The sequence below is a fragment of the Buteo buteo genome, unplaced genomic scaffold (genome assembly GCF_964188355.1).
Source record: "Buteo buteo unplaced genomic scaffold, bButBut1.hap1.1 HAP1_SCAFFOLD_93, whole genome shotgun sequence".
Classification (NCBI taxonomy): domain Eukaryota; kingdom Metazoa; phylum Chordata; class Aves; order Accipitriformes; family Accipitridae; genus Buteo; species Buteo buteo.
The window spans coordinates 157,813-182,532 of record NW_027439257.1 but is presented as its reverse complement, the minus strand read 5'-3'; the positions used below and the strand labels follow the sequence as shown (position 1 = coordinate 182,532).

General features: G+C 50.8%; 1 protein-coding gene across 1 annotated transcript; it reads right to left on the bottom strand.

Moving 5' to 3' along the window:
- LOC142027935 (electroneutral sodium bicarbonate exchanger 1-like) lies at positions 1-24,010 on the bottom strand. Its single transcript, XM_075022094.1, has 24 exons — positions 23,990-24,010; positions 23,645-23,762; positions 22,991-23,082; positions 20,683-20,744; positions 19,752-19,797; positions 12,176-12,371; positions 11,322-11,468; positions 10,730-10,865; positions 10,354-10,514; positions 9,234-9,419; positions 9,037-9,125; positions 8,747-8,904; positions 8,281-8,368; positions 7,629-7,775; positions 7,380-7,471; positions 6,872-7,046; positions 6,602-6,735; positions 5,814-6,059; positions 5,604-5,709; positions 4,508-4,669; positions 3,667-3,780; positions 1,422-1,490; positions 706-879; positions 1-606 (listed from the first exon to the last, which is right to left on the bottom strand). The coding sequence occupies exons 1-24, from the start codon at positions 24,008-24,010 to the stop codon at positions 421-423; spliced, it is 3,105 nt and encodes a 1,034-aa protein (XP_074878195.1). The 3' UTR covers positions 1-420.
- Positions 24,011-24,720: the final 710 nt, after the last annotated feature.

Genomic DNA, 24,720 nt, shown 5'->3' with positions numbered 1-24,720 from the left:
AAAGGGACAAATCACGTTCTCTGTCTTTGGTCAAAGTGGAGATAAGCTGAATGCCCAGCACAAAGTTAGCAGTCTGCCCTCCCCTTCTGCCCCTTGGCAGCTATAGGTATTAGTGCAGCAGGGTAGAAACCGTTCACTCCAAAGGTTTTGGGGCAGGGGGATTGGGTGTTCAAAACACGATTATGAGCAAATCTTGCCAGCAGCAGCAGCAGCACCTTCTAATAATAATCATCGTAATGATAATGACCTTTGTGAAAAACGACTCGTTTTAAAAATTACACCTGTATTCAAGCGTTCAGCTCACTGCTACTTGAGGAAACAAAGGTTACAACGTGGGATCCAGGCTATTGGGATCTATTTCGATTGAGTGCTGATCTTCCCCCAACGTTTCCAGACAAGCTGTAAGAGAAACAGGCAACCTCACAGCCCGACGGAGGTGTCCAGCCCCGAGGACCCAGCAAGCCTTACCTCTTCTTCTTCTCTGGCTTCATTTCTGGCATTGTCCAACTTCTTCTTCCTTTCTGGCATAAGGTCATCCAGAAAGCTGAGCTCGCGCTTTGAGAAGCAGAAATCCATCGCTTTCCGGACAAAGACGAGAGCCAAAACCTTCACGAATAAGAGGGAAGATGCGGTGAGCTCAGAGACGATGCCACCTCTCACTCCAACGCTGCAAACACCCCGCTGCTGAGCGGCGGCAGCTCTTACCATCATGGGAAAGATGATGGCGGCACGGGACACCTTGATGGTCCAGAGCAGGACGAGGCAGGTCAGCTGGATCACCGTGAACAAATGCACCTTTTGCAAGGGCACGTGCCGCAGGTAGATGAAATCCGGCTGGTGTTTCGCTGGCATCCAAAACAGCTTCAAGCGATCAAAGAACTGCAAAATAAAAGGGAAAGGTTGCCGCCTTGGGACTGCGGCAAGTTTCTGGCCCTCTCGAGACGTGGAGGCGGTTTGCAGCATCTCGCTTGCCGTCAGAAATCCTGGATCCCACCGCGTTCCTCCTGGGAGCAGCACCCATTTTCCCTTCGCTCCATCTATCAACCGGCTTGCCCCTGAGAGCTGCCCACCAAACGGCAACTATTCCGTGCCATTCCATTATTAGCATTTCTCGGCCCACTGAATCCCCCAGCGAGGATTTCCACCAGTGGCAGAAACTGCCTTCCCTTTGCACTGAATTCCCCCGCTTTCACGTAACCAAACACTGACCTGCCCTAAACCCTGAAACAGAGAGCGCTGAACTTGCCTGGTCCTCCCAGCCCTATATACCTCCTGTGCCTCCACCAATCTTTTTCTTACACAAAAGAGTTTCATTGCTTGCTCTGCAAGAAGTTTTTCCCATGCCACTGCTTTTTTCCCTGCTGCTACGGAGACAAAATACCAGGGAAACGACATGCCGCACGCTGTAAAAGAGTCCGTACCTGAATTCCTCTGAGCGACGACACACCCATGTAGAGAAAGACGCCATAAAGCACAGGCATTGGTATAAACTGGGGGGGAAAAGAGAAAAAAAAAAAAGAATGCAATCGTTTCTTTCTCCATATTGCATTTTCAGTATTACCACCCTCTTCCACAGGCACTGCCTAAAATTGCTTGAAGCCTTCCAGCTTCCATTCAGGCTTACAGATGGGTCAGGTTTTAACCATTAAAGATTTTGTGCGCACGAGTGAGCTAAGGCTCTGCTTTAGGCTGAACTTTGGAGTTACCTCTCCTCAGAATACTCCTATTTTCCAGAAAGGTTGGAGGAAAATAGGCGATTTCACCCGTGCTACCCTATGCCGCATTCTGTGGCGGTAGAAAAACACTTCTGCCTAATCTTGGGGCAACAGGCAAAGGCCACAGGCCTCCTTTTAGCCTAGAGACGAGATTACTTTGTGGGAGGAACGTGCAAGGAAGCCCACGGGGATGACCTCAGTGTGTTTAGCTCCTGGGAACAGCTGCTCCGGGGCATTTGGGGAGCAAATTGCAGCCCGTAAAGGGCTGCCTGTTTGAAAGAGAGCAGACGTGCTGGTCTGAATATGCTCAGCTGTAACCCATAAACATGGGCGGGCCTGAAAGACACCCGAAAATTCAAGCAGTTGCGTTGCTCGCTTGCCTCGAGCACACCAAACGGGGGCCCGAAGGGCTGCAAAGCCTAACCGAGGCTGGTTCCCACCGTGGGTCAAGCCCCAAGGGTTGGGATCACCCCCTCCTCCTCCGCTCCACAACTAACTACTCAGGCCTGCAGAGAGGGGACTGTTTTTCTGTAACCTCCAACAAGCTCGCGGTTGTCGGGTGGTTTGCATTTTCCTCTCACCTTTAACACGGAAGTGAAGAAGACGGAGCAGCCCATGAGCCCAAAGATCAGCAAGCCAGTGACTCTCTGCTCTCGTATCCCCAGAAACTTGGGTTGTTCTCCTGGAGCTGAGCAGTCAGACTCTACTTTGAGGCTATTCACGTGGGTGATGGACAGGACGGTCGCAGCCACAAACCAGGGCAGCCCCATCACCGAGCACACCCCCAGCATCACGGCCACCACGAAAAGGTCCAGGTGGTACCCGCATCCTTTCTGCAGGCAGGAAAACAAGAAACAGAGCATCCCATAGCACAAGAGCAAGGATAACGTCGCAAGTCAGACTCAAACCCTGCTCGAGCACAGGTCAACTTCTTCAGAATTTAAAACAAGAAATGGAAGCAAGTAAGGGTGTACGCAGGCTTTGCACAAGCACCTGGCATGAAAATCTGGCAGGAGTTCAGACACAAGGGATATGGGGAGCTTGTGCGATACATACTTCTCCAAAAAAAACCCACCCACAACCCAAAACCACCAAACCGTTGTTTTCACTCACAAAGAAAATTCTACCACTTGCGAGGAATGTGTGACTCTGAGTTATCCCTGGCAGCGCATCAAAACAATGCATTCCCCGCACCTGCTGCCGCTGCCGTTTCAAAACAAAAACGCGCTTCCATATTGCTCCAAGATTAATTTGCTCCTCCAAAAGGTTGCTCATCTGAACTGCCCTGTCACTTGCTCCCTGCATCATCGTTAATCCAGGAGAGCATCCTGCCACGCAGCCTGACCTTGTCCCAAACCAATGCCTTCAGAAAGCATCGGCAATAAGAGCTTCTCCCCAGACCTGCAGCCCAGAAGGGGCTGGGGCCGGGGTCATCTCTCGCAGGCCCTTACCTTCAGCTTGTGCTCCTTCCTGTTCACAATAACGGCACTGATCTGCTGGTCCATGAATATCAAGATGGTGCAGAGCAGAGCTGGGACGAGCGCAGCCAACACCGTCCACCAAGGGTTGGGTCCTATGGGGTTGATGAACCACCCGCGGTCGTCTCTGGTAGGCTGCAACAAAGCCCACACATCAGCATCGTCTCCCAGCCCAGGCACTCCACTGGCTTTCCTTTTCCCCTCCCTCCCTGTGTCAGAGCACCTCCCAGCCCTGGCTTCATGTCCCCCTCTCCCGTGGGCTTCAGCAGTGCCAGTCTCCTCTTTGCAAGCACCTCTAGGTACTTCTCCTGTAGGTATCTAGTTTTGGGGCCATCTTCTCGTTGCCAGGAGGAAGCAAGGCACTTGGAGGTGGAAGAGGAGATGGTCACACCACCAGCATCTCCTCCAGACTCAGCCCTGCCCTGCCCCGGCATCACCTTGTGGCACCCCCACGTGCCAAAACACCCCATTACCTTGAACGTGTGGGGGACCTGGAGCTTTGGCGATGGGATCCCAACCACAAAGTCAAGGAGCACCATGATGGCGATGGTGAGGAAAACAGCAAAGTCGCTCACCGTGGACCGTACCTGGGGCGAGAAACCAGAGGTGAAAGGGGCATGGCAAACAGGGCCGTAACGTGAGATGCAAGAGTTGCGGACATCCACAACATTCAGGCTGGTTAACCAAATCCCACCACCCCTCTGAGCACATGCAGCCTGATCCCTTGCTTAGATACTGTTGCTGTGTTTGTCCCCGTGAGATCTGGTGTCAGATAATAAAAAAAGCTTAATTAGGCGGACAAGGGTTGGTTTAAGTCAAAACCTAAAAATAATAATAATAATATTAAAAATAAGAAAAGAGATGTCTGCCACTACAGCTACACTCACAGCTACAACGGCAACAAGGCACTGAGGCATCCTTTAGTCCTCAAAAGGAACCTCCTCATTCGAATCTACTTTCCGCTCGAGCACATAATGCGCAGAAGGTAGGGAAAAAAAACCACAACCCCAACCCCCAAAACTTTGGGAAACCTGACTTCCTACTACCTGAGGAGGGGGAAAAAAAAAAAAATTAAAAAAAATCAAACCCCAAAAATCTTCAATCTGGGGCAGATCGCGAGGCAGGTGGGAAATGCTACGATGATTTTGCACTCACGGAAATGAGTGCGGGACATCCAAGCTCTTGGAGAGCTTGGCCTGCAAGGCCAACGTTTCCCAGCTTGACCATGGCGGGGCTAATACTGCTTAGTGCTCCAGGAAAGCCATTTTGGGAAACGAGTGTGGAGATGGACGCTGGCCACCATCTTCTACTTACTCTGGTTGGAAAGTAGCGGCTGGTTTTAAACTTCTTCAAGAAGCTTGACAGGGCAAAGGTGGCGAAGAAGAGGATGCAGCACCAGAGGAACACATCAGGCGTGTAGGGGCCGTCGCGTCCACAGGCAGGTCCTTGAAACTCCCCACGCAAATGCCGACATTCCTGGAGAAACAGAGCGTCAGGACACAAAGGCAGTGCACGTGCGGCAGGGAAACCTCGCGTAGCTAGGGGGTTTTGAGGATCTTGGTCCAAGATCCACGACCCTCTAACTGCTCCTGCCAATGGAGATTTATATGTAATGAGCAGCAGCAGCTGAACAAGTGACACATCGAACTATAGAGCGGAGAAACGAGATGTGAGGGGACACCATACCACGCACCCTCGGCACATCCTCTGCCTGCCATTCGAGCAATCGTGGCTAAAGAAGACACCAGAGGGGAAGGAAACACTGGAAACTCTTGGGGAGAGAGAGAGAGGGAAGAGGGAAGGAGGGCTAAAGACAACCATGGTAGGAAAGGAGGAGAAGAGACAAATCGTCCCTTCCCAGGGGAGGGCTCGCAGAACCTGGCCAAGAGGGGATGAAGGCCACCATAAGAGCCTGCCGCCCTAGGCCCGGGCTCTGCTTCCAGCAACAACAGCCTGAGAGGCTGCTCAGACATGCAAATTTATGCATGTACCTACAGACAGCACTGAACGAGAAAGCAAGGCCCAGAGTTACTAGGAACCCATTAAGGAGGCCAATTACTACCTTTCAAGCATGAACTTAAGTCCTACCTACAACTTCTACAATAATCAAACCACCCACTACTTAACCTTCCTCCCAGTCAGAAATACTGTCCGGCAACAGGCTTGAGGGGGACACTTGCTACCTACCCACAACGTTGGGGACCAGGTAGACTGGGACAAGGTGGACTCTCCTCCCGAGGACCAAGCGGTTTTAACAAACCACACGCTAGATTTAAGCAAGGACTTTTCCGAGCAGCACTAGCACAGTTTGAAGCCCATCATTCCCTGAAGGGCTCTGACTTTTGCACCATGCAAATGCCCCTGGACCCCGTGGCCGCGGCGCGAGGAAGCAGTGGCTCGGGGCACTTACGGTCACCGTGAGGTTTTCCCAGGCGATGCCAGACACGTTGATCCCGTTGCTCGCCCAGAAACGCAGCGTTTCGTTGCTGGGATGGGTCGGTGCCTCACACTTACAGCTGGGAGGAGAGAAGCCAAGACAGGGGTAAGGGAAAGGCGATGGAGGTGCAGCCCGCAGCTCCTGCCAAGGGGCAGCAGCTTTCTCAGGGGGAAAAAAACCCACTAGTAGCTGGTGAGGAAGTCCAGCTTGCTGTGCATGTGCACAGGGTAGGTGTCTCGCAGGTGACTCAGCTTCTCCAGAGCCTCGTAGATGAAGATGATGCAGATGAGGGAGGCAAAGGCTTCTTCCGTGAAGCGGGTGACGTAGCACACCAAACAGCTGGCATCGGTGGCCACCAGCACTATGCACAAGAAGGCGGTCCACAGCCCAATGCACGCCCGCAGAGACAGATAGGAGAGCGTGTACTCCCTGGGAAAGCAAAATGAAACAAAGGCTGCAAAGGCCAGCAAGAGGCCCTGAGACATGCCTGCCTTCGGGGAAAACAGGGAGCAATTCTGGAGCGTGTCAAGGCTGCGGATGGGAAATGCAGTTTCCATGTACTACTACAGAGAGCCTCGGGGCTGTGGTGCAGGGTGTAGACCCACAGGAGGAGAGGCCAATTATTTAGTTACCACTGTTGAACAAGGATCTTGTGTTAACACCTTGGAGGCTGCTTGAGGTCAGGTCCCTCTTGGGCCAGGTGGTGTTCTCCCACATCACCCTGATGCCCTGACACTGAAACCAGCTGGGTTTGCACCCAGTCACCTGCTGCCAGCAAGCTGGGGCTTAATGATAAACCTTATGGCAATAAGGGTGGTTTATCTCCCATCAAAGCCATAGCAACAAAAGGACTGTCACTAAAATCTAGCAACTACCCCTAAGAAACAGAAAAGCAAAGCAAAGCATCTTTTCTCCATCACTGCCCCCTTCTGAAGGCTCTCGCAGCACCCAGCTGCGGCAGCCAGCCTTACTTGCAGAATTTGTAGAGGATCTTCTCAAACACGAGGACGGGTCCGGTGCTGCCGAGGATGGTGAGAGGTTGGCCGGCAAAGAGGCAATACACCACGCCGGCCATGGACGCGCCCAGCAGCGACTCCATGGCACTCTGTCCGGGGAAGAGAGGCAGCCGTGAGTAAATAAATCGTTAGGGAGAAACAAAAACCAAAGCCGATTCACTGCAGCGAGGACTTTGGCCTGACTTTTATCCTCCCCCATGCTCCCCAACAGAGAGACGTGCTCACTATCTGGCCATTGGTCGCCTCCCCCAGCAGTCCCCCAAAGGTGATGACAGGGGACATGCAGGCACAGTAGAGGAAGAGGAAGGACGCCAGGCACTGCAGGCTCAGACCATCCCGGAAGTCGCTCCAGAACCACGGGGCTTTCCGCTTCACGTCCAGGGTCAAACCTCCAAAGAGCCTGCAGGAAGGAAAAAGAAGAGAGTCTGTTCTCTTGGAGGAACACGGTGACTTTGCTTTGCTGCAGAAGGGCAATCAGAAGCACGGAGTCACTTTCGTGGCTAAAAAGAAGCACTCTCCTTCCTCCCAAATCAAGGAAACCTGCGTGCAATGGTGATGGCTGGGGCTGAGCCCAGCTGCCCAGATCTCCCCCCTGCCCAGCCCAGGGGACCAAGCTGGCAATGCGGAGCCCCTTCGTTGAACCAGCTAACCCCAAAGACCTGCTAGAAGGGAGGGTGCATGCTCAGATTTGAGAAGCAAACAGAAAAAAAACCCAAACTATTAAAGCTCCCACCTTCCCGTCCGCTGCAGTTCAGGGCCACTGTGTTTCTCCAGCGTGCTGTGAGAAGCACTGTCGTCAAGAGCTCCTGGCATCTTCCTTTTTTCCTGTTAAAATGGAAGTAAGATAAAGCTATGGACTTGTAACCGCTGGCTTGTTTTGCTTCTGGTCTGGCTCTGTGACTGTGTCAGAGTGGGACCTTGTGAATTTGGGCCCCTGAACAGCATCCCCAGCCGTCCTGCCCATCCCCCTCGCGCCTCCCACCTGCGAAGGGACGTTTTTCGGGGGCTCGATTCGGATCGATGGATCCCACTCTCCTGGCGGCAAGACCGTGACCTGATCCAGAAACTCGTCGATGCCAGCCACGAGGTCAGCCCCGTTCTTGGCTTTATAGGCAACGTCACGGAAAACCTGCCAAGAGAAGACAACCTGGTGAGAGGACAACCCAGCTCGGAGGTCCTAACCAGTGCAATAAGCTCTTGGCTAAACGCAAGGCTTTTTCCCCAAAATTTCCTGCTGGAAAGGGCAGGAAATACTCCCCCAAAAGGAAAAATCTGTGCGTCAGGGCATTTGTAATCATCTCCCCCACGAGGCCCCCGTCCCCCATGGCACACCATACCCTTCTGCTTAAAGAGCAAGAGAAGTTTGACTGGCCCTGGCAATGCCACCACTGGGGACAGCGTGCTGGGGACCCCGGCAAGAAGGATGAGATGCAGGATGCACCCCGGGTGGGATTTCAGCCTCCAGGATGTGGGGTGATGCAAATCTGCGTGTTCGCTTCGGGGTGAGAAAGAGGGCTGGGCTATTTGGAGAGCTGCGGGCAGCTGGGACAGCAAATCCTCTTCCTCACTACTTCAGAGACAGGGAGAGCTGAAGAAAGGCAAAAATGACCCGGAGCTATCTCATCTTGTCGCACCTCATCTGTCATGATAGTGGCCATGGACCTGCCGATCTCATGGTACTGATGGGCTTTTCCTTCTGGTCCAAGCAAAACAAACAGGAACCTGGGCAAGAAAAACAAAATGAGAGAGAGAAGAAGGTGTCCTTGCTCCAAGAGCACCCAAGGAAAGCCCTGGCAGCTCCCAGCCCGGAGCGTGGCTCAAGACGGGACACGTAGGCTCAGCGACGCCACGATGAATTTGAAATTCTTCAAAACCGACGGCAAATTTCATTTGGGGGCCAACTTTCATTACAATTGGCCGATGGGTTTAAAAGCTACAGCAGGGAATGGAGAAACGAAGGCGAGGAGATGTGGGTGGGGGAAACGTGCTTGCTCCCCCTCCCACTCGCCTTGTTCCCTTGGGACACCAAACTGATGCCTGCAACTCGATCTTTGGTTGGGTGTCTTTTTTACGGAAAAAATTTGCGCTTCTCATTCGCACCTTGTTGGGATGGGAACTTCCGTCATGCCCGAGAGGCGGACAGCCGGGCTCAGGCGGACAAATGCCACGATGGGCTGGTGAAGGAAATCCAGCTCTCCTACGAGCACGTTGGATGCTTCAGCCCCGGTGGGAATTTTCTTCATGAAGTGCAGCTCCGCCTGGGCACGACAAGCGATTTTCAGGCAATTACCCCAAAAGCAAAGCCCACAGCGCTCTGCAGCACACTCTCCAGCCAAGTTTGCAAGAGCAAATCTGGCCCTAAAGGCGTGAGAAAGCTACGAGTGTCTCACCTTGCTTAAATCCGTTGCTCTGCTCTCAGGGTTCACCCCATCTTTAGCTTCTGCAGCGGTGGGAGAAGGACAAGAGGTGATTGTTTGGGCTGGTAGGAAAAAGAAAGACACTCAGAAAGATGGACGAGGAGCAACTGGGACGCTTCTCCTTTGCCCGGACAAGTCTAATGGGGCCACAGCCCTGCAGAAAGCCTCACCTGGCTTGTAGAGGAGGTGCAGGTCTGACTGCCTCTTGCTCACATCAGCAAACGAGCAGACAGTGGGCAGAAGGTTGGTTGTCTTCTCGTTCTGATGGTGGTGCTTCCTCAAAAGGACTTCTCGAACTTGCGCCCGCACGTGCTCGTCAAACTCCGTGGACTGTTCTTGCTGGGCCAGGATCGTATCTGAGGATGGCAAAGGGAAACAAAGCCATCAGAGCAGAAACCCCAACAAGTCCCGACCCCCAAAGCCCCCAGGGAAGGCTGTGCCACACAGGCTGCACCCTAATGCCGGCTCAGCCTTGCATAGCAAGGCCTTTTAATAATGTTCAGCCTTTGCAGCCAAAACGAGAATTTTCTTCTGCTAAGAAACACGGCATCCAAGTGCTTATTCATCATTCCGCTAAGATAAATATTTCCCATTCTAAATGACACAATTTTCTTGCCCGACCTGGCCTTTCTGACTCTACACGTTCACCCAAATTATAAGCGATCTATAGCACAGACGTTCCCAGAGCTTCCCGTGCTGATCGAGTGCAATTTGCCGAGCCCAGGGAGAAACGTGCTAAGAACGGCTCCGACTTCTCCAGCCCTTGAAAGGGCTGAATGGAGACCTGCCGCCAGTCAAAGATAACTTCTCCAAAGCGGCTTTTGCAATTAACTTCAAGTATCTTCCCCACAGAAATACACTGCTTGGTCATCGCCAGATAAACTCTGCCTTAAAACTCTTACATGCTGGATCTTAAGGCAAAAGCAAAAAAAAGAATGCGAGGAAACAGCTTGTAAGAAATAGTTCCTTTAAGGAGGTTCAGCTCTTACGCAGACTCTGTATTTCTAAGAGCAGCCTGCTAAGCCCTGACACACGCTCCTTTTTGGCTGCAGAATATTCTCTAGTGGCTTCTCCAACCCCACAAACTGCTTTCAAAAGGACCCCGCATTGGAATAAAAAAACGGTGCGACTGTTGCATGCCCAGTCTACATCCAAAAACAGCTCATGAGAAAAACACAGTGGCACTTCTGGAAAAGGACGTGCCATTGGGGCAGGGTTTGATTTGGGAGTGAAGAGCACCGTGGCGAGCTGAGCTCGGCTGTTCCCGGAGGGATGCAGCGCCCATGGTACCTGCAATCTCTTCGATGCTGTTGGCACAAATGTCCAGCAGCACCGACCCGTTGCTGATGCAGCTCCTCAGCTCGGAGAGGCTGTGCAAGGACAGCGTGCCAACGTAGGGCTTGCTCCAGCGCTCGCCGCCATCTTCCACGTCCTCCTCAAACTTCAGCCACCTGCGGACATCGGGTGCGATCAGCCCCATTGCAAGAAAACAGCCCCAGCTCTGCAACCCCTTTGACAGAGCCACGGGGTGGCAAGAGGAGAAGGCTCCTCGTGCCGCCACCTGCAGCTGCAAAAGCTTCGCATCCTGGAGAGGAGAAAGCAGAGCCCACGGGCGCTGCCGGTGCAGGGACTCCTCTCCCACCGCAGCCAAGCAGCAGGGATTTACCTTGCCGTTTCCTTCCACTCGCCATCTCGGCCCTCTTTTACACAGATCTCATCCAGCTCGGAGAACAAGTGGTGAGAGAGGTGCTGCTCGTCCTCCTTGCTCCTGAGAATGAACTGCACCCGCTGGGACGGGGAGCCTGGGGGCAGAAGGCAAAGACCCATCCCGTTACTGCGCCTGAACACAGCTCGTCACGCTCACGTGCAAAGTGGCCATCAGCACCAGTGCAGCCATAAACACTGGGCTGGCCCCTCTCCTCTGCATCTGTCTGGGCTTGCACAGAGCCGTGGAGAAGGAGAAGCATCTAGTCCACCTCTGCATGATGATGGGCTGCTTTCCTTCCCCACATTGCCATTTTTAAAGCCAGGATCCCTCTAAGGAAGACGAGCCTAAACCCATTATGCATTTAACTGCATTAAAAAAAACACAAACAAAAAAAAACAACAAAAAAAAAGAAAACTTGGGAAAAAGAGGGTGTTGCTCAATACGGCCACTTTCCCTCGGAAGAACAGCAACTCACTCAAACTAGCCACGGGGACCTGCTTGCAGAAGGCCCCAGCGCCCACGTTGCCCCCAGGAGTTTAGCAAATGCCGCGGTGGGACTTACAGTGGTAGCCCTGCTCCATCGGGGCAGAGTCCTTCTCCCGTTCCCCTTCCCGATGCTTCTGGCTGTGGCGTCGGTGATGCCGGTGGCTCTGCCTAACCAGTGGCATCCGCGCGCCCACGTACAGGGTCCGGTGGCCTGCGAAAAAGCAGCGGTTTTTGCAGCACTCTCGGCATTGCGGCAATGGTTGAGGTGGCCGGTGCCTTGCTAAGCCACGGTTATATATCCCAGGAGCAACGCCAGCTTCCCTGAATGTTATTTTCACTGGACCTCCTTTTTTCCAAGCCTATTTTACTCGAGCTTTGCAACAACACAGCAACAACAAGTGTTGGCTCTGGGTCATCTAAAAGTGCCCCCAAAGTATTGGACCTCTTCTCAAATTCCAGCTTCGGCTGGACAACACTCAGACTTGCTCATTAAGCAGCAACACAAGCTAATTATTTTCAAAATCTCTGTATGGCACGAGGCGACAAGAGACGATCAAATCAGTCCCATCGTAATGAACTCCAGAACAAAAAAAGAAAATCACAGCCCCGCGTCTGCAGCCCTGAAATGATTCTCCTGACCTCTCCAAGCCAGGAGCAGCCTCTGCGAGAAAAAAAGCCGTGAATTATCGAGCCCTGTGGCTACAACTCACACCGTGGCCTCCCGGGGGGCTTTTTCCCTCCGTTTAAAAAGCCGTAATAGTAAAAAACGTGACAATAACTGTGCTGCTTCATTGAGAAGCGCGGCACGTTTTGCTGCACATGATGTGACACCCGACAAGGCACACAGGAGAGACTTTGTGCAATGGGAAAACGCGCTGGGCTGGTGGCTCCTCTCCCAGGATCTCAGCAGAGACTCACCTTCCAACTCCTCCTCCTCATAGCGAACACTGACAGTGTTGCTCCTTCTTCCCCGGTCAATCACTGCCTCCTCGTCATGTCTCTGTTTAGCAACGACAAGAAGGGAAAAGTTGGGGCTGGGGGTGGAGAGCTCCCTTACGTCCTCCCAGCCATCACCCACCCCTGCGTCCACGCGAGTCCACGAGCCATCACGCCTCTACGTGCCGCCTCCTCCTCCTTCAGGCACAGCCCTAAAACCACGGACTTGTAGGAGGTTTTCCTTCCCATACGCAAATAAAACAGCCCATAACATCACCTCTACTGTATACCACGAGAGTCTGGACGTCTTTAATACAGCAGGAGAGGGATGAGTGTTTCAGACCAAAAAAACCCACCTCCTGCTTTGTTCTTGAGGTTCCTGTCTAAAAAAGTGATTTCCAAACTGGAAAAAAACCAACCCCAACCCACAAAACTGCACTTTTGAGCCCCGGCCGTGCTACCTGTAACTCTTCCAGAAGTGTCATTTTGTAACCCCCGTTTGGGTTCATCCTCACGTCAGTCACTGGGTTTCGGGGACAACTGAACCTCCAGGTCAGTCAGGGGGCCCGATTCCCCAGGGACTGATGGAGTAGCCCTCACGGGAGGAGCTAAGTGGCACCCAGTGTGCACCAACTCCAGAGACACAATAGGGACCATTGTGAAATCACAAGCTATGATGCGGATCCAGGCAGCTACTTAAAGCCATGCACCCCTAGAGCCTTCCCGCTTGGAAAACTTAGTGCCTGGGGAGAAGCCAGCTCTGCTTTGAGCAAAAACTCTCCAGAACAGAGAAACTTCCTGCATGAGAGGTGTCAGGCTCAAAAGTGTGCAGAAGGAAAACCCTTCACAGGCTCGTTCACCCTCCTGAGAAGCAAAGCCCACTAGCAGCATCATGTTTTCTCTCTTTTTCTTTCTAACAGTAGAGCTGAAGCTCTAGCATCCTGAGGATAACAGGAGGCACAAATACGGTAGGGAAAAAGAATATCTTATTGGATCAATGGGTAGATTCAGAAAAAAACCCTGCTACACAGTAGTTTATCCTGGCTGCTAGCTAGAACCGAGAAGACTGTTTTTTCCACCTGGGTCAACAGTTCCGGTGAAACATACTACCCGCCTAGGACAGCTGCATCTGAGGAACAAGAATTAGTTATCTGCAATACAAGGAATAACAATGAGTCATTTAGTGCCATGATATTCATCAGGCTGCACAGAGAAACAAGAGACAAATGCATTTGAATAACCATGTCTTGTGTTACGTTTTAACCACTTAACATTCCGTGAGAAATACCCCAAGAGCTCAAGAAGAAAGAGCAGCAAGGCAGGAGACAGGTGAAAGCCTAGAGCGCCAGCTAGACGGAATGAAAGACCCTTCCAGCAACAACAGCCTGAGAGGCTGCTCAGACATGCAAATTTATGCATGTACCTACAGACAGCACTGAATGAGAAAGCAAGGCCTGGGGGGATCATTTCCCCTCTGCTCAGGGCTGCTGGGGCCAGTCTGTGTGCTCTGTCCAGACTGGGCTCCCCAGGACAAGACTGGGACTCACTGGGGCGAGCCCAGCAAAGGGCCACAAAGGTGACGAAGGGACTGGAGCACTTTTCATATGCGGAGAGGCTGGGAGAGCTGGGACCCTTCAGCCTGGAGAAGGCTCAGGGAGCTCTTATCCATGTACATCTGATGGGAGGGAATGAAGAAGAGGGAACCGGGCTCTTCTCAGCAGCGCCTTCTGGCAGGACAAGAGGCAAAGGGCACAAACTGCAAAACATGAAATTAAAGCTGAACACAAGAAAAACTTTCTGACTGCAACTGTGGTCGAGCACTGCAACCGGTTGCCCACAGAAGTTGTGGTGTCTCCACCCTTGGAGTCCACTCAAAACCTGAGGGGACACGTCCTGGGCAACCTGCTCTGGGTGACCCTGCTTGAGCAGGAGGGCTTGGACTCAATGATATCAAAGGTCCCGAAAACCTCAACGGTTCTGTGAAAGCCACAGACAGAGATCTCTGCCTCAAGCCGAGAGGCAGCAGTCATCAGCCGACTCAGAGGAGCAGGCTGGGAGGCAGCTAGGAAACTCTTCCCAGTTCCTCCCTTGTCATCCCTGCCTCAGGTGTGCAAGCCAGTGCACCGCTTTGTTGAGCCGCCCAGTTCTCATCCCGCTGTGATTCTGCAGGTAACGTTAACACAAAGGAGTGAGAGGGGAAGAGCTTTAGTTAACGGCATGGGAACCTGAAAGCACAGGACAACTTTTCCCCAAACGTGGGCAATGCTGCTTAGATTCTGTCACCTAGGGAAGAGAAGGAAGACGACAAATGGGCCAAAGGGTTACACAGGAATGAAATACAAGGAAGGTGCAAGAGACATCAAAAACATCGATATGTGCCCCAGAAGACTATTTTGTAGTCAACTGACCTGCCCACACCCGACTGTGGGCATGAGGCCTCCGCTCCGACTTCCACTCTTCTCCTCTTCACCATTTCTTCCACTGCAGCACTATCTGACACTTCTTTTCTTCTCTTGACCTTCAAAACATTGCAAACTTGGTATTGATAAAATTTGATTTTGACTTTTCTATTTTAGAACAAAAGTCAGACTTAATATACATCTGTGTTTCGCAACATTGTCCAGGCTTATACAACAAAAACCAAAAAATGACTCAGGAATAAAAGATTAGCTGCCTTATTCAAACAGAAGGTAAGCACTGAGAGGCCATCCAGAGAATTATGCTCAACAGTTTTAAAGAAGAACTACTGCTTCCCAGGACATCCTATTGGCTCCATTTTTAGAGGAGGGCCTAGGAACATCATTAGCAGGAACGTAATGCTAGCAGAGAGAGCGGGATTTCCTCGGGGGGAATTTGGACAGGACACCTTCACTAATTCACTCCATCTTCAGACACTTACCTGTATTGAAAACAAACCCACCCTGAGATCTCACTAAACAATTACTTTCCAAAGAAGCTTAACTTGGTTGTTTTCGACACATGCAGCACTTAGGAAACTACTTCATTATTCAGCACTATTGACCTCATACAGACTCTCACAGCGAAGAAACCATTTGACAGCTCAGCTCAGACTTGGCGAAAACACATTTAACTGAAGCCAGCACGGCTCTCACGTCCTCAGGCAGGACTTCATTCAAAGTCCGCTGGAATTGACAGGAAGGTTTCCCTCAACTTGGATGGTTCTAGGTGAGAATTCACTCCCACCTTACACTGCCTGACTGACACCCAGAAACAGGACAACTACAGCATTGCCTAGATATATCTTCTGCTTCTCCAGACTACTTGGAATATCACTTTTTTTTAAAAAAAAAAACAACACACAAAAGAGAACCACACACGCAACTTAAAAGCTCATCACTGCCCTTGTTTACTTCTTTACCTGTAACAGAGGTATTGTAAAATCTGGTGAATATTTGGTGACTGGACTTTCTTTAACCAACTTTATAGTACATTTTTGCATTGCACCACACGTCCTGAGAACAAGATAAATGACTTAGAAACAATGCTGGACTTGCATATGATATCTTGAAACCGAAGAACTGCAAACACAGCTCTTTCAGAATTCCTGGCTGTGAATAACACAAGCCAGTGGGATGGGGACAATTGCTTTGGACTACTTGTCCATTTGATAAGGGAGACCAGAATATCTACTAAGTGCTCACAAGACAGACCAGCAGCAGCCTTTCCCAGGGACCAATCATCAGAACAGGAAACAGTAAGAAAAAAACCTCAGTTTTCACAACAGAGGAGGTTCAATGCAGAGTCCCACAGAGGTCTCAGCTGGGGCCTGAGGCTCTTCAGGGAATTCATAGAAAACCTGGAAAATGAGACACTAGGGAGGTGACAACATTTGCTAATTATACAAAAGACATTATTACCATTATTACTATCATTATTTAGAAAAACAAATGCATTCTTTCTTTAGGAAAACAGAAACAAAGAGCGTGAAATTCAACGTCAACAAATGTAGTCAAGCATAAGGAAGAAAAACACATGTTCCATATATATATGTGCTGGCTCCAGCCTAGTTACCGACATTCAAGAATGAAGGCTGGGAGCCACTGGGCATTGCTTCATAAAAATACTAGCTGAAGAGTCAGCAGTGGGTGAAAAGGCAAAGAGAAATTCCAGACATTTTCAAAAAAAGCAATACAGGACAAAAGAGAACACATTGCTATGCTCTATTTCAAATCCATGGTACAGCCATACCGCACGCAGTTTTGCTCCCTCTCATTCAAAGACACAGTGGAGGAAGGGAAAGGGAAAAGCAAGACATAGATCATAGATGTTTCCAGACATTATCCAAACATAACCATAGTGAATTACCACAAGATACGCCGTGCTGAAATAGAGCCGAGTTCTAGATACATCGTGCAAATGTAGGGATAAGGCACGAGGTGGACATTCTCATGTTTGAATCTCATCTTCGATACTCTCTCCCATTTACTGACATCTGAGAACAACAATAAGACTTAAGAACATAGCACTAACATTTCAAAGGAGCAGGAGTCCTCTTGTAAAGCTTCAAAAGTCATACCACACTGAACGTATATGCAGAAGGGAGCACCTACAATCTGTCCGTATGAACTTGGTGAAAAAGCGCTAGTAACACATTACAAGAAACACTCACCCAGGTGACACTCTCCCATCAGTTGCTTGCATTAATAGCATTGTGTTTCCTTAACTGTATCTGGCTTCAGTCCTGACATCTTCCCGCAAGAAACAACATGCCAGGCGCTCCCAACCCTGTGAATAAAACCTCATCAGCTTTCCTAACTAAAAAGTAATTTTTTTAAAAACTGAAAAGGACTAGGATTCACAGGAGTAGCGTCATTACATTCACTTCACAGTTCAAAATGGGAGGACAAAAGATAATTGACATGACAAATGCCACAGTTACAGACGTTCCTTCCTGGGGGTGCAGTTCGCACACCTAGGAGCTCATGCATGCAAGAATGGGTGACGCCAGGCAGCAGTCTCCTTACGTGCCTCTGATCTCAGGAAGAAACAGGTAACATGAATACTTTTACTCCATTTGCTAGCAGAAACTAACATCCTGAGGACCAGAGATGGAGCCCAAGATTTGCCTAGATGAAACGCTGACGCAATCAGTTCCTTTAAGGGATGAAATTGTTCGTTTGAGTTTGGCTTCAAGGACTCCCACAGCTGGTGATTAACTAAGAGGTATGCTACAGCGAGGAGCCCGACACACAGATTGCAGGACAACTCATCACGTCAGGCCTCTGAGCTTGCAGTTCTCCGCAGGGCCCGGTGCTGGCTGAGCAGGTGGATGGACTTCCCAGTTCTAGAAATACAAGCTCGGGAATCAAACCCTCCTCAAGCACGCAGGCAAAACTGGCTGCGCTTTAGCGAAGCAAACCAACAACGAGGCTTCGTTTGTTTGGGTGCCTCCTCTCTGACAATGCTCTGGGCTACTTTCTCTTCCTGGCAGTAAGAGGAATAAGTTGCTCTCATACATACCAGCTTCTGACAGGGAAAGAGGATGATCTCGTTCTTGCCTGCTAGGACCAGGGGTGGCAATAACGCAGTCTGCCGAGACTGGAAGGGAATGCCTTGGAGGCGGAAACACGTGGGTGTTCATTACTCCTGGGCACTCGGAATCACGGGAGGTGATGATGCCAAAGGGCCTGATCCGATTCACAAACTGACACACCTTAGGACTGAAAAGGCTTCTCCTTCAACTAACTTACTTTTCTCTGCAACAACAGCCTCAGGAGAGTAACTTCTTCTTAACCCTTTACACTACAGCAACTACAATGTTTAATCCTAATGTACCTTACAAGAAAACTACTGCGGTCTTCTCTACTAGTGGGCCAACACTGCTGCGCCTGTAAGGAGCGCTTTACGTTTTATTAACCTTTTGAAACAACGCACTAGCTTTCCTTGCAATCGCATTACGTGGGCTTCCTGGGACTTTACATATACACGTTTGTTTTCTCTGGCTAAATCAGATTTGGAACGCAGGGGTGGCCATCTGAAAACACTGCAAAACATTCTTTTTACGTACATCAGTTCTCTGGTGAAGGCAACAACTGAGGAGGATCTTCAGCTAGTGTAAAACTGCAAAGCTCAAAGGACTCGTACTCCAGCTAAAGATCTGCGCACTACTAGGCAGGAATGTCAAATTAAGCAATGCCCAACAGATACAAGTCATTGGATCTTTTCTTTTACAAGTAGGAAAGAAAGGGTACACAGAAAGATAGTGAAGTGGTCTGTAGAAAATGGATGTAAATCATCAAGATTTCCGAGGATTACTCGAATTGCTTCCTGGAGAGGCCAAAATAAGAAAGGAAGGAAGAATATTAACAAGATAGCCACAATTCCACTGTCAAGTACAGTTTTCAGGCTTGGGAAAAAAATAACATTGCAGTTTGCAGGAGTCATGGAAGAGCAGGTTCCAGATATTTTGCTTTTCCTCTTCCCCTTCTTCCCCCTGCTCCCTCCCATCACCTCAGAGCATGCTGCCCTAACAGATTCACAGAAACTGAAGTGAATGAATATCTTAACCCTGAATTAACATGGAAGCATTACTATGGAGAGTGGAGGTGTGCTTTTAAATTTAAGAAGTTCTACATTTAAGAAGCCTCCTCCTTGCCAGCACAACACATGCACTATTGACCTGTTTCAAAAATAAACATATTCCCCTTTTTCAGAATATTGACCCAATTCAGTTACAAAGGAACTGTAATTCAGCTCCAACAAACTCCTGCTTTATAAAGGGGAAACTTTTTCTAGGAATACCTTTCAGTATTTTCAAAAGTGAAAAAGAAAAAAAAAAAAGAACCAATAATTTTCTGTATCAGTTAAGATCAGCACACTTTCTTCAATACTATTTACAATGCTACTACTGTACTCTGAAGATTTGTTTAAACTTAACTAACAGGAGCATTTTTAAGCAGGCAGTATATTGGTCTCATTTCCTCGGGAATGGCAGGGGCTTTCTTCTGTCTCAGGAAGAAGATGACAACAACAGAACTCATCAGCTGTCACCGAGCTTGGCCACAAAGTAATGGCGTCATTAAAAGAACGTCCCCTGGCTCCCACAGCTATGAGGAAAGCACATGCAATTGAGCATTAGATTAGCTGCTATCAAGCTAGCTCACCAGTACTGCCACAGCTCCTGAAAAACTAGGAGGGTCTGACAGCTAGTCAAGCCTGAGAAGTTCAAAGCAGTGGTCAGGTCTGGGGCTGAGAGCGAAACCACGGGAAAGTGCTACTGCAGAACGAATCTGAACAGGAACCAGCAAGGCACGGAGTGCAACGAGCTCCACAAATAGGAGTTTTCATTTGTCCAATTTCAACAGGCAGTAGCTTCTTTGAAGTATTTCTGATAAAAGCATTACTCGCGCTAATGCTGCCTGTTGATGACACTTTTCATTTACGTCATTTTTTTCACCCTCGTACTCTCTAGAGAAGTTCCCCATTACTCGCACTTGAAATGCTGCATTTGACAAAACGTCCTCCGTCCCATAACAAACAAAAGATTTGCTCAGCCTAACATTCAGCTAAGCTCCCGTGGACCTGCTTCATCTCCTACCTCTAACTCCTTGACAGCACTTTCAGTGGTGTCGAGATCCAGACCGCTGTGAAACAAACAGAGAGTTAGTCCCACCCCAGCCAAAAAGCAACAGAGCTACGTTCCTTGTAAGAGTTTAAACAACAACAAAACATCATTCCCATTGCACAGAGAAAATACTTAGCAGGCAGATGAATTCCCAGTTTATTGTTCTTAAAAAACATCCAGTCTTCCACAAGGACTGTTCCTTTTCAATTTTCTGCCCATTTGTATTTTGTGCATCTGAGGATACAAAGGATGAGAGATCAGATCTTTTCAGTCAGTCCTCACTAACCTTTAGGACTGGGGTTTTTGACAAGGTGCCCTCAAACCAGCACCTCTCTCTTCCAGCCTATCGCAATGCCATTCTGCTCAAGGGACTAAAAGAAGGAACCGGCAGGATGTGTCTCTCAATCCCCTCCACAGTGCAAACCTGCAGAGGAACGGGCCTTCACAGCATTGGAGCTAGGCCCTGTGATGCTGGGAGTTGGGTACTGCCTGCATCAAACTGTGTTCGCACCTATTAACGACATCTTTTGTAAGCCAGCTTCTCAAAAGTTGTTCATTGCCAGGTATCGGCCCACAATACAATGCACAGGGAGAGAGAAGGTCTCAAAGAAAAGCTGAACCCATTAAGAAGTAAACAAATGTCGCACAAGTGTCACTTGGAAATAAGGAAATAGGGTGGAGTGTAAGGAATTACGGCATGCAAGTATTCGCTGGTATATGGTCTGGCAGGCAGCCACTCTCATATCCTCCACATTCAGGGGCCCCAGCCAGAACTCGGTCAGAGATGAGAACTTTCCTTCCTCTTCAGAAAGGCCCTCTCCTTGCTTAATATGGAAGAAGTTAATGAAAGGAGTTACACAGCGCGCCACAGCAGAAGGACAGATATCACCCACCCAAGACTTACGCTGTGGTCATGAAGTCTTCAGGAATCAGCAGGGACACAAAAGTACGATTCAGGAAGGGACGCTGAAGCGGCGATGAGGGGAAGAGGGTGGAAAGAATGGAAGAAAGCAAGGCGCGATGACAGGCTGCCAAACTCAAACAAATGCAGTGCTCTCTCTACCATTGGGAGATCAAACACCTGCAGGCTGCTCAGAAACGTACGCACACTACTGGCAGTGCTGTCCAAAGGGATTACGCTGAGGGAAAGAGCTCGGTCACAGACAAGAGCAACGTTTCAAGCATCTTCTGAACACCACACGACACCACAAGACAGACAACACGCCTTCCTCTCCAAAATCAACTCAGAGAACAAAACAAGGAGGAAGGTTAATCCTCCTGGATCTGACACTATTCCAGCAGAATGCTAATAAGCAAAGCTAAAGAAACAACTGCATTTCAATTCATCCCAAAATAAAGTCATGTGGCAGAATTTCAAAGACTCGGCCTACTTCTCCAAAGGAAAAAGGAGACTAGTGTGGCACGAGATTTAATGCAGCTTCAGGTCTGGAGACAGCCTAATTGGCGTGGTGTTCATAGCACAGTCTCTTCAATTCTGCAGCAGCTAACAACAGTCACTTCCAGAGTAAAGCCAGGCCCTGGCAATGCCTGTACACATCTCATTGCAAAAGCAAATTCACTCACACTCATAAAACCACTCTCTAGGTCCCTGGCTGCCGACCCCAAACGCGCTCCCCCGCAGGAGCTCCCCGGACCCTGCTCGGGGCACCAGGGCTGGGCTCAGGAAGGAGTTTTTCCCCCGGGCAGATTGGCACAGGTCCCGGGGGGGTTCGCCTTCCTCTGCAGCACTGAGCACAGCCCCTTGCCGGGGTCCTCGGGGCCATTTCTGGCCAGCGAGTCCCTGCTGTTGCAGGAGCAGGAGTCCAGCTGTGCCCTCCAGCCCTCCGCCTCTCTTCCCTGGGCCAGCTTGGCAGGGGAACCTCACGTCTCCAGGTCACCTGCAAAACAAGGAGCCTCAAGGAAGCCGACTTTTCCCTGCTGCTTTTAAGCTGGCACACTTCCGTGGGGAGAAGAGAAAGCCTGGGGGTGTGTGGGGGGGTGTCTTAGCTATCTATCTATCTCTCTAAATCTGCTGGGAGGGAATGAAGACGAGGGAGCCAGGCTCTTCTCAAGAGTGCCCACTGAGAGCACCAGAGGCAACAGGCACAAATGAAAACACATGATATGCTCCAGCTGCACATGAGAAAACAACTTTTTCCTGTCTGGGTGGTCAAACACTGGCACAGGTTGCCCAGGGAGTTTGCGGAGTCTCCGTCCTTGGCGATGTTCAAAACCCAAGGGCACGTTGTCCAGGGCAAGCTGCTCTAGGTGAGCCTGCTTGAGCAGGCGGGTTGGACCAGAGGAACTCTACAGGTCCCTTCCAACCTCCACCCTCCTGTGTGAGTCTGTGCTTTGGTTTCACTCCTAAAGCACCTGAACTCAACCCTGATGCCTGCGGGAAAGGATGCTGGGACAAGGCAAGATCCCAGACTCCTCCCCGAGGACTCACCACAAAACCCCATCTACCTAGTCCAGAATATCGTATGGCAGACACACTCAGAAGAGAGAAAAGATCCTTTTATTGCAAACATCAACTGCGGCGGGGGGCGGGCCCGGGAGTCACAGGGCTTCAGCCCGTAACAGGGAAACGGCACCTACAACGACAGAGTCAGAGAGCACTGATAAACCCATGAAGGCAGGAATAGGCATGACTTGGTTCCCCTTTCTTTGGGGAACACCGTTGACGAGGAATTGTTCATAGCCCAGAAGAGAGAGCTATGGCTGGCATCAACCAGGGGATGGCTCTGGCACCTTATCCCCACGGGTAATGCACTTGGAGACCTGCATGCGTGCACAGATGCACAGGGCCCCTGTGCCACGCAGCAGGGCTCGATGGGGAGCCGCTGGGGAGCGGCCATGGAGTTATTTCCAAGCCCCGCGCAGCACCGTCCCTTGCCAGCGGGTCGGACTGACTTGGAGCAGCGCTGAGAGTTGGGAAAGATGGGCAGCAGAGCCTGGTACACACCTGGGCTTCCTGACCTGCTGGACCTTCCTGCTTCTTTTAAGTCCCCATCTCCTTCTCTCTTCCTTCTTTTCTTTTCTCGTTGGCATTCCTTCTCCTCTGCCCAGGCCTGTTTTCTCTTTCTTTTCTTTCCGTTTTCCTTCTCCTGGGGGGAGCCTGCAAACCTTTCCATCCCCCAGTATGATTAGGTAGGTAAAGCCAGGATCAACTAGAATCAGTTCTTGATTTACCCAAAGCTGACTCATTTCACCTTCTTTCCTCTGAAACGCTCTTTAGTCCTTCTGTGCATCCCAGGGAGTCTACTGTGCTCCCTGGCGTGGCTGGAGCCAAAGCAACGGGTGCCTACAACAGAAATGTCAGAGTCAGCAGGTGGCAAGGGACACCCTGGAGTAGCAGGCGACTGTTTGGCAAAATGCTGCCTTAGCCCTACAGAGAAGATCCCTCTGGCTGGTTTGCATTAGCCCGTTCTTCCAAGGGCCTCACTTTGGAACACAGGGTTCACACGGGTGTGTGACACTCAGTTCGTTTCTGGCAGCTCAGCAAACACGGGGATACCGTGTCTCGGGTAGGAGGGTAGCCCCTGATGGAGCTGCCATACCTCTGACATTTCGGACTCCACCACCGCGTCTCCCCCAGCTTCTTTGAGGACATCCAGCAGAGAAGCGGGTGGTGTGTGCAGCAAGGCTTCTGCCTGGTGGTCCTTGTCTGCTCTGCCTGCAGGGCCACTTTGCTCTTCCAAATGCAGGTCTAGAAAGGAAAAGCACGTGCAGCAAAGTGACTCCTTGGAAGTAAAGCACACCTAAAGCAAAACCCACCCAAAGCCCTACACCAGCTGTCTTCTCGACATTGAGGTTTCTGGTAGCCCAAGCCCCAGCCTGGGACAGCCCTCAGTTCCTCCTCATACCTGTGGCTCTGTCCATGGGGGCTGCCGACTCCCCGGCTGATGGACAGGAGCGGCCAGCCATCTCCTCCACAAAGATGTCACCGCAGTTTTCAATGAGAAACGCCACCAGCACGTTCACCTGCACACATCAAACCCTCAGTCTCAACCCAGGTGCCTGAAAATGTATCACACAGCCCTTCCCACTCCCGACCCTTGCCTCTGCGCAGGAGGCTGTGGTTGTGGGGCTGCTCTTGCAGGCAGCCACCCCACCAGCATTCGCTCAAGAGAGGAGGCAGCCAGGGACCTCTGAGCAGCCAAGCTCGGATGGGCCGGCAAGGCTGCAGCCGGCTGCTCAGTACAGCGCACCTTCTCAGTCACCGCCAGCATGGCCTCGAGGGGGAGCACGTCCTCGTTAGGTGGGCTCAGCAGATTTGGCCCAAGGCAGATGGCCAGGTTGCTGGCGGTCATTCTGCTGCTGGAGGCGTTGTGGCCGATGTGCTGGAGGAGGGCCAGCAGCCGCTTGAGGAGGACGAGATTGGCTCCAGGCAACTTCTCGGCCACCCTGAGGGAACAGGAACTCAACGTTAATAGAGCAGATGTTGCCCACAGCTGTCCCCAAAGCTTGCCCAACACAGGTGGGTTGCGCAGCTTTCCGGGTGCTCTCAGCCAGCGGCCAGTGCTCCTGCGCTTCAGGAAGGAAGCACGGCGTTGCTTCCCAGCTCCTCATTTCACCCAAGCCCAGGCAAGGGAAGGCTCCCTCTCCGTGCCCTTTCCCCCGAAATCTAAGCCCACCGCAGCAAAAGCAAGCTGTCAGAAGACACAGCTTTTTAAGGAGACCGTCCCTTTTCAGGCAAGTCCCAGGCCTCTACCAGTCCCTCCTCAACAGGCAGGCTGCTGCCCACACTTACGCTTTCAGCTCTTCAACCTTCTCCTCCTTGCCGCTCTTCTGCATCGCTGCCATCCAGTCCTCGTAGAGGTCTGTCACGAGGAGCTTGGCGGGGATGCTTCGGAGGAAGTCCTGCAATGCCAGGGGCTCCAGGTGAGCCTCTAAACACTCCAGGCCAGCCAGGAGCTCTTCCAGCTGCAGGTCAGAAGCG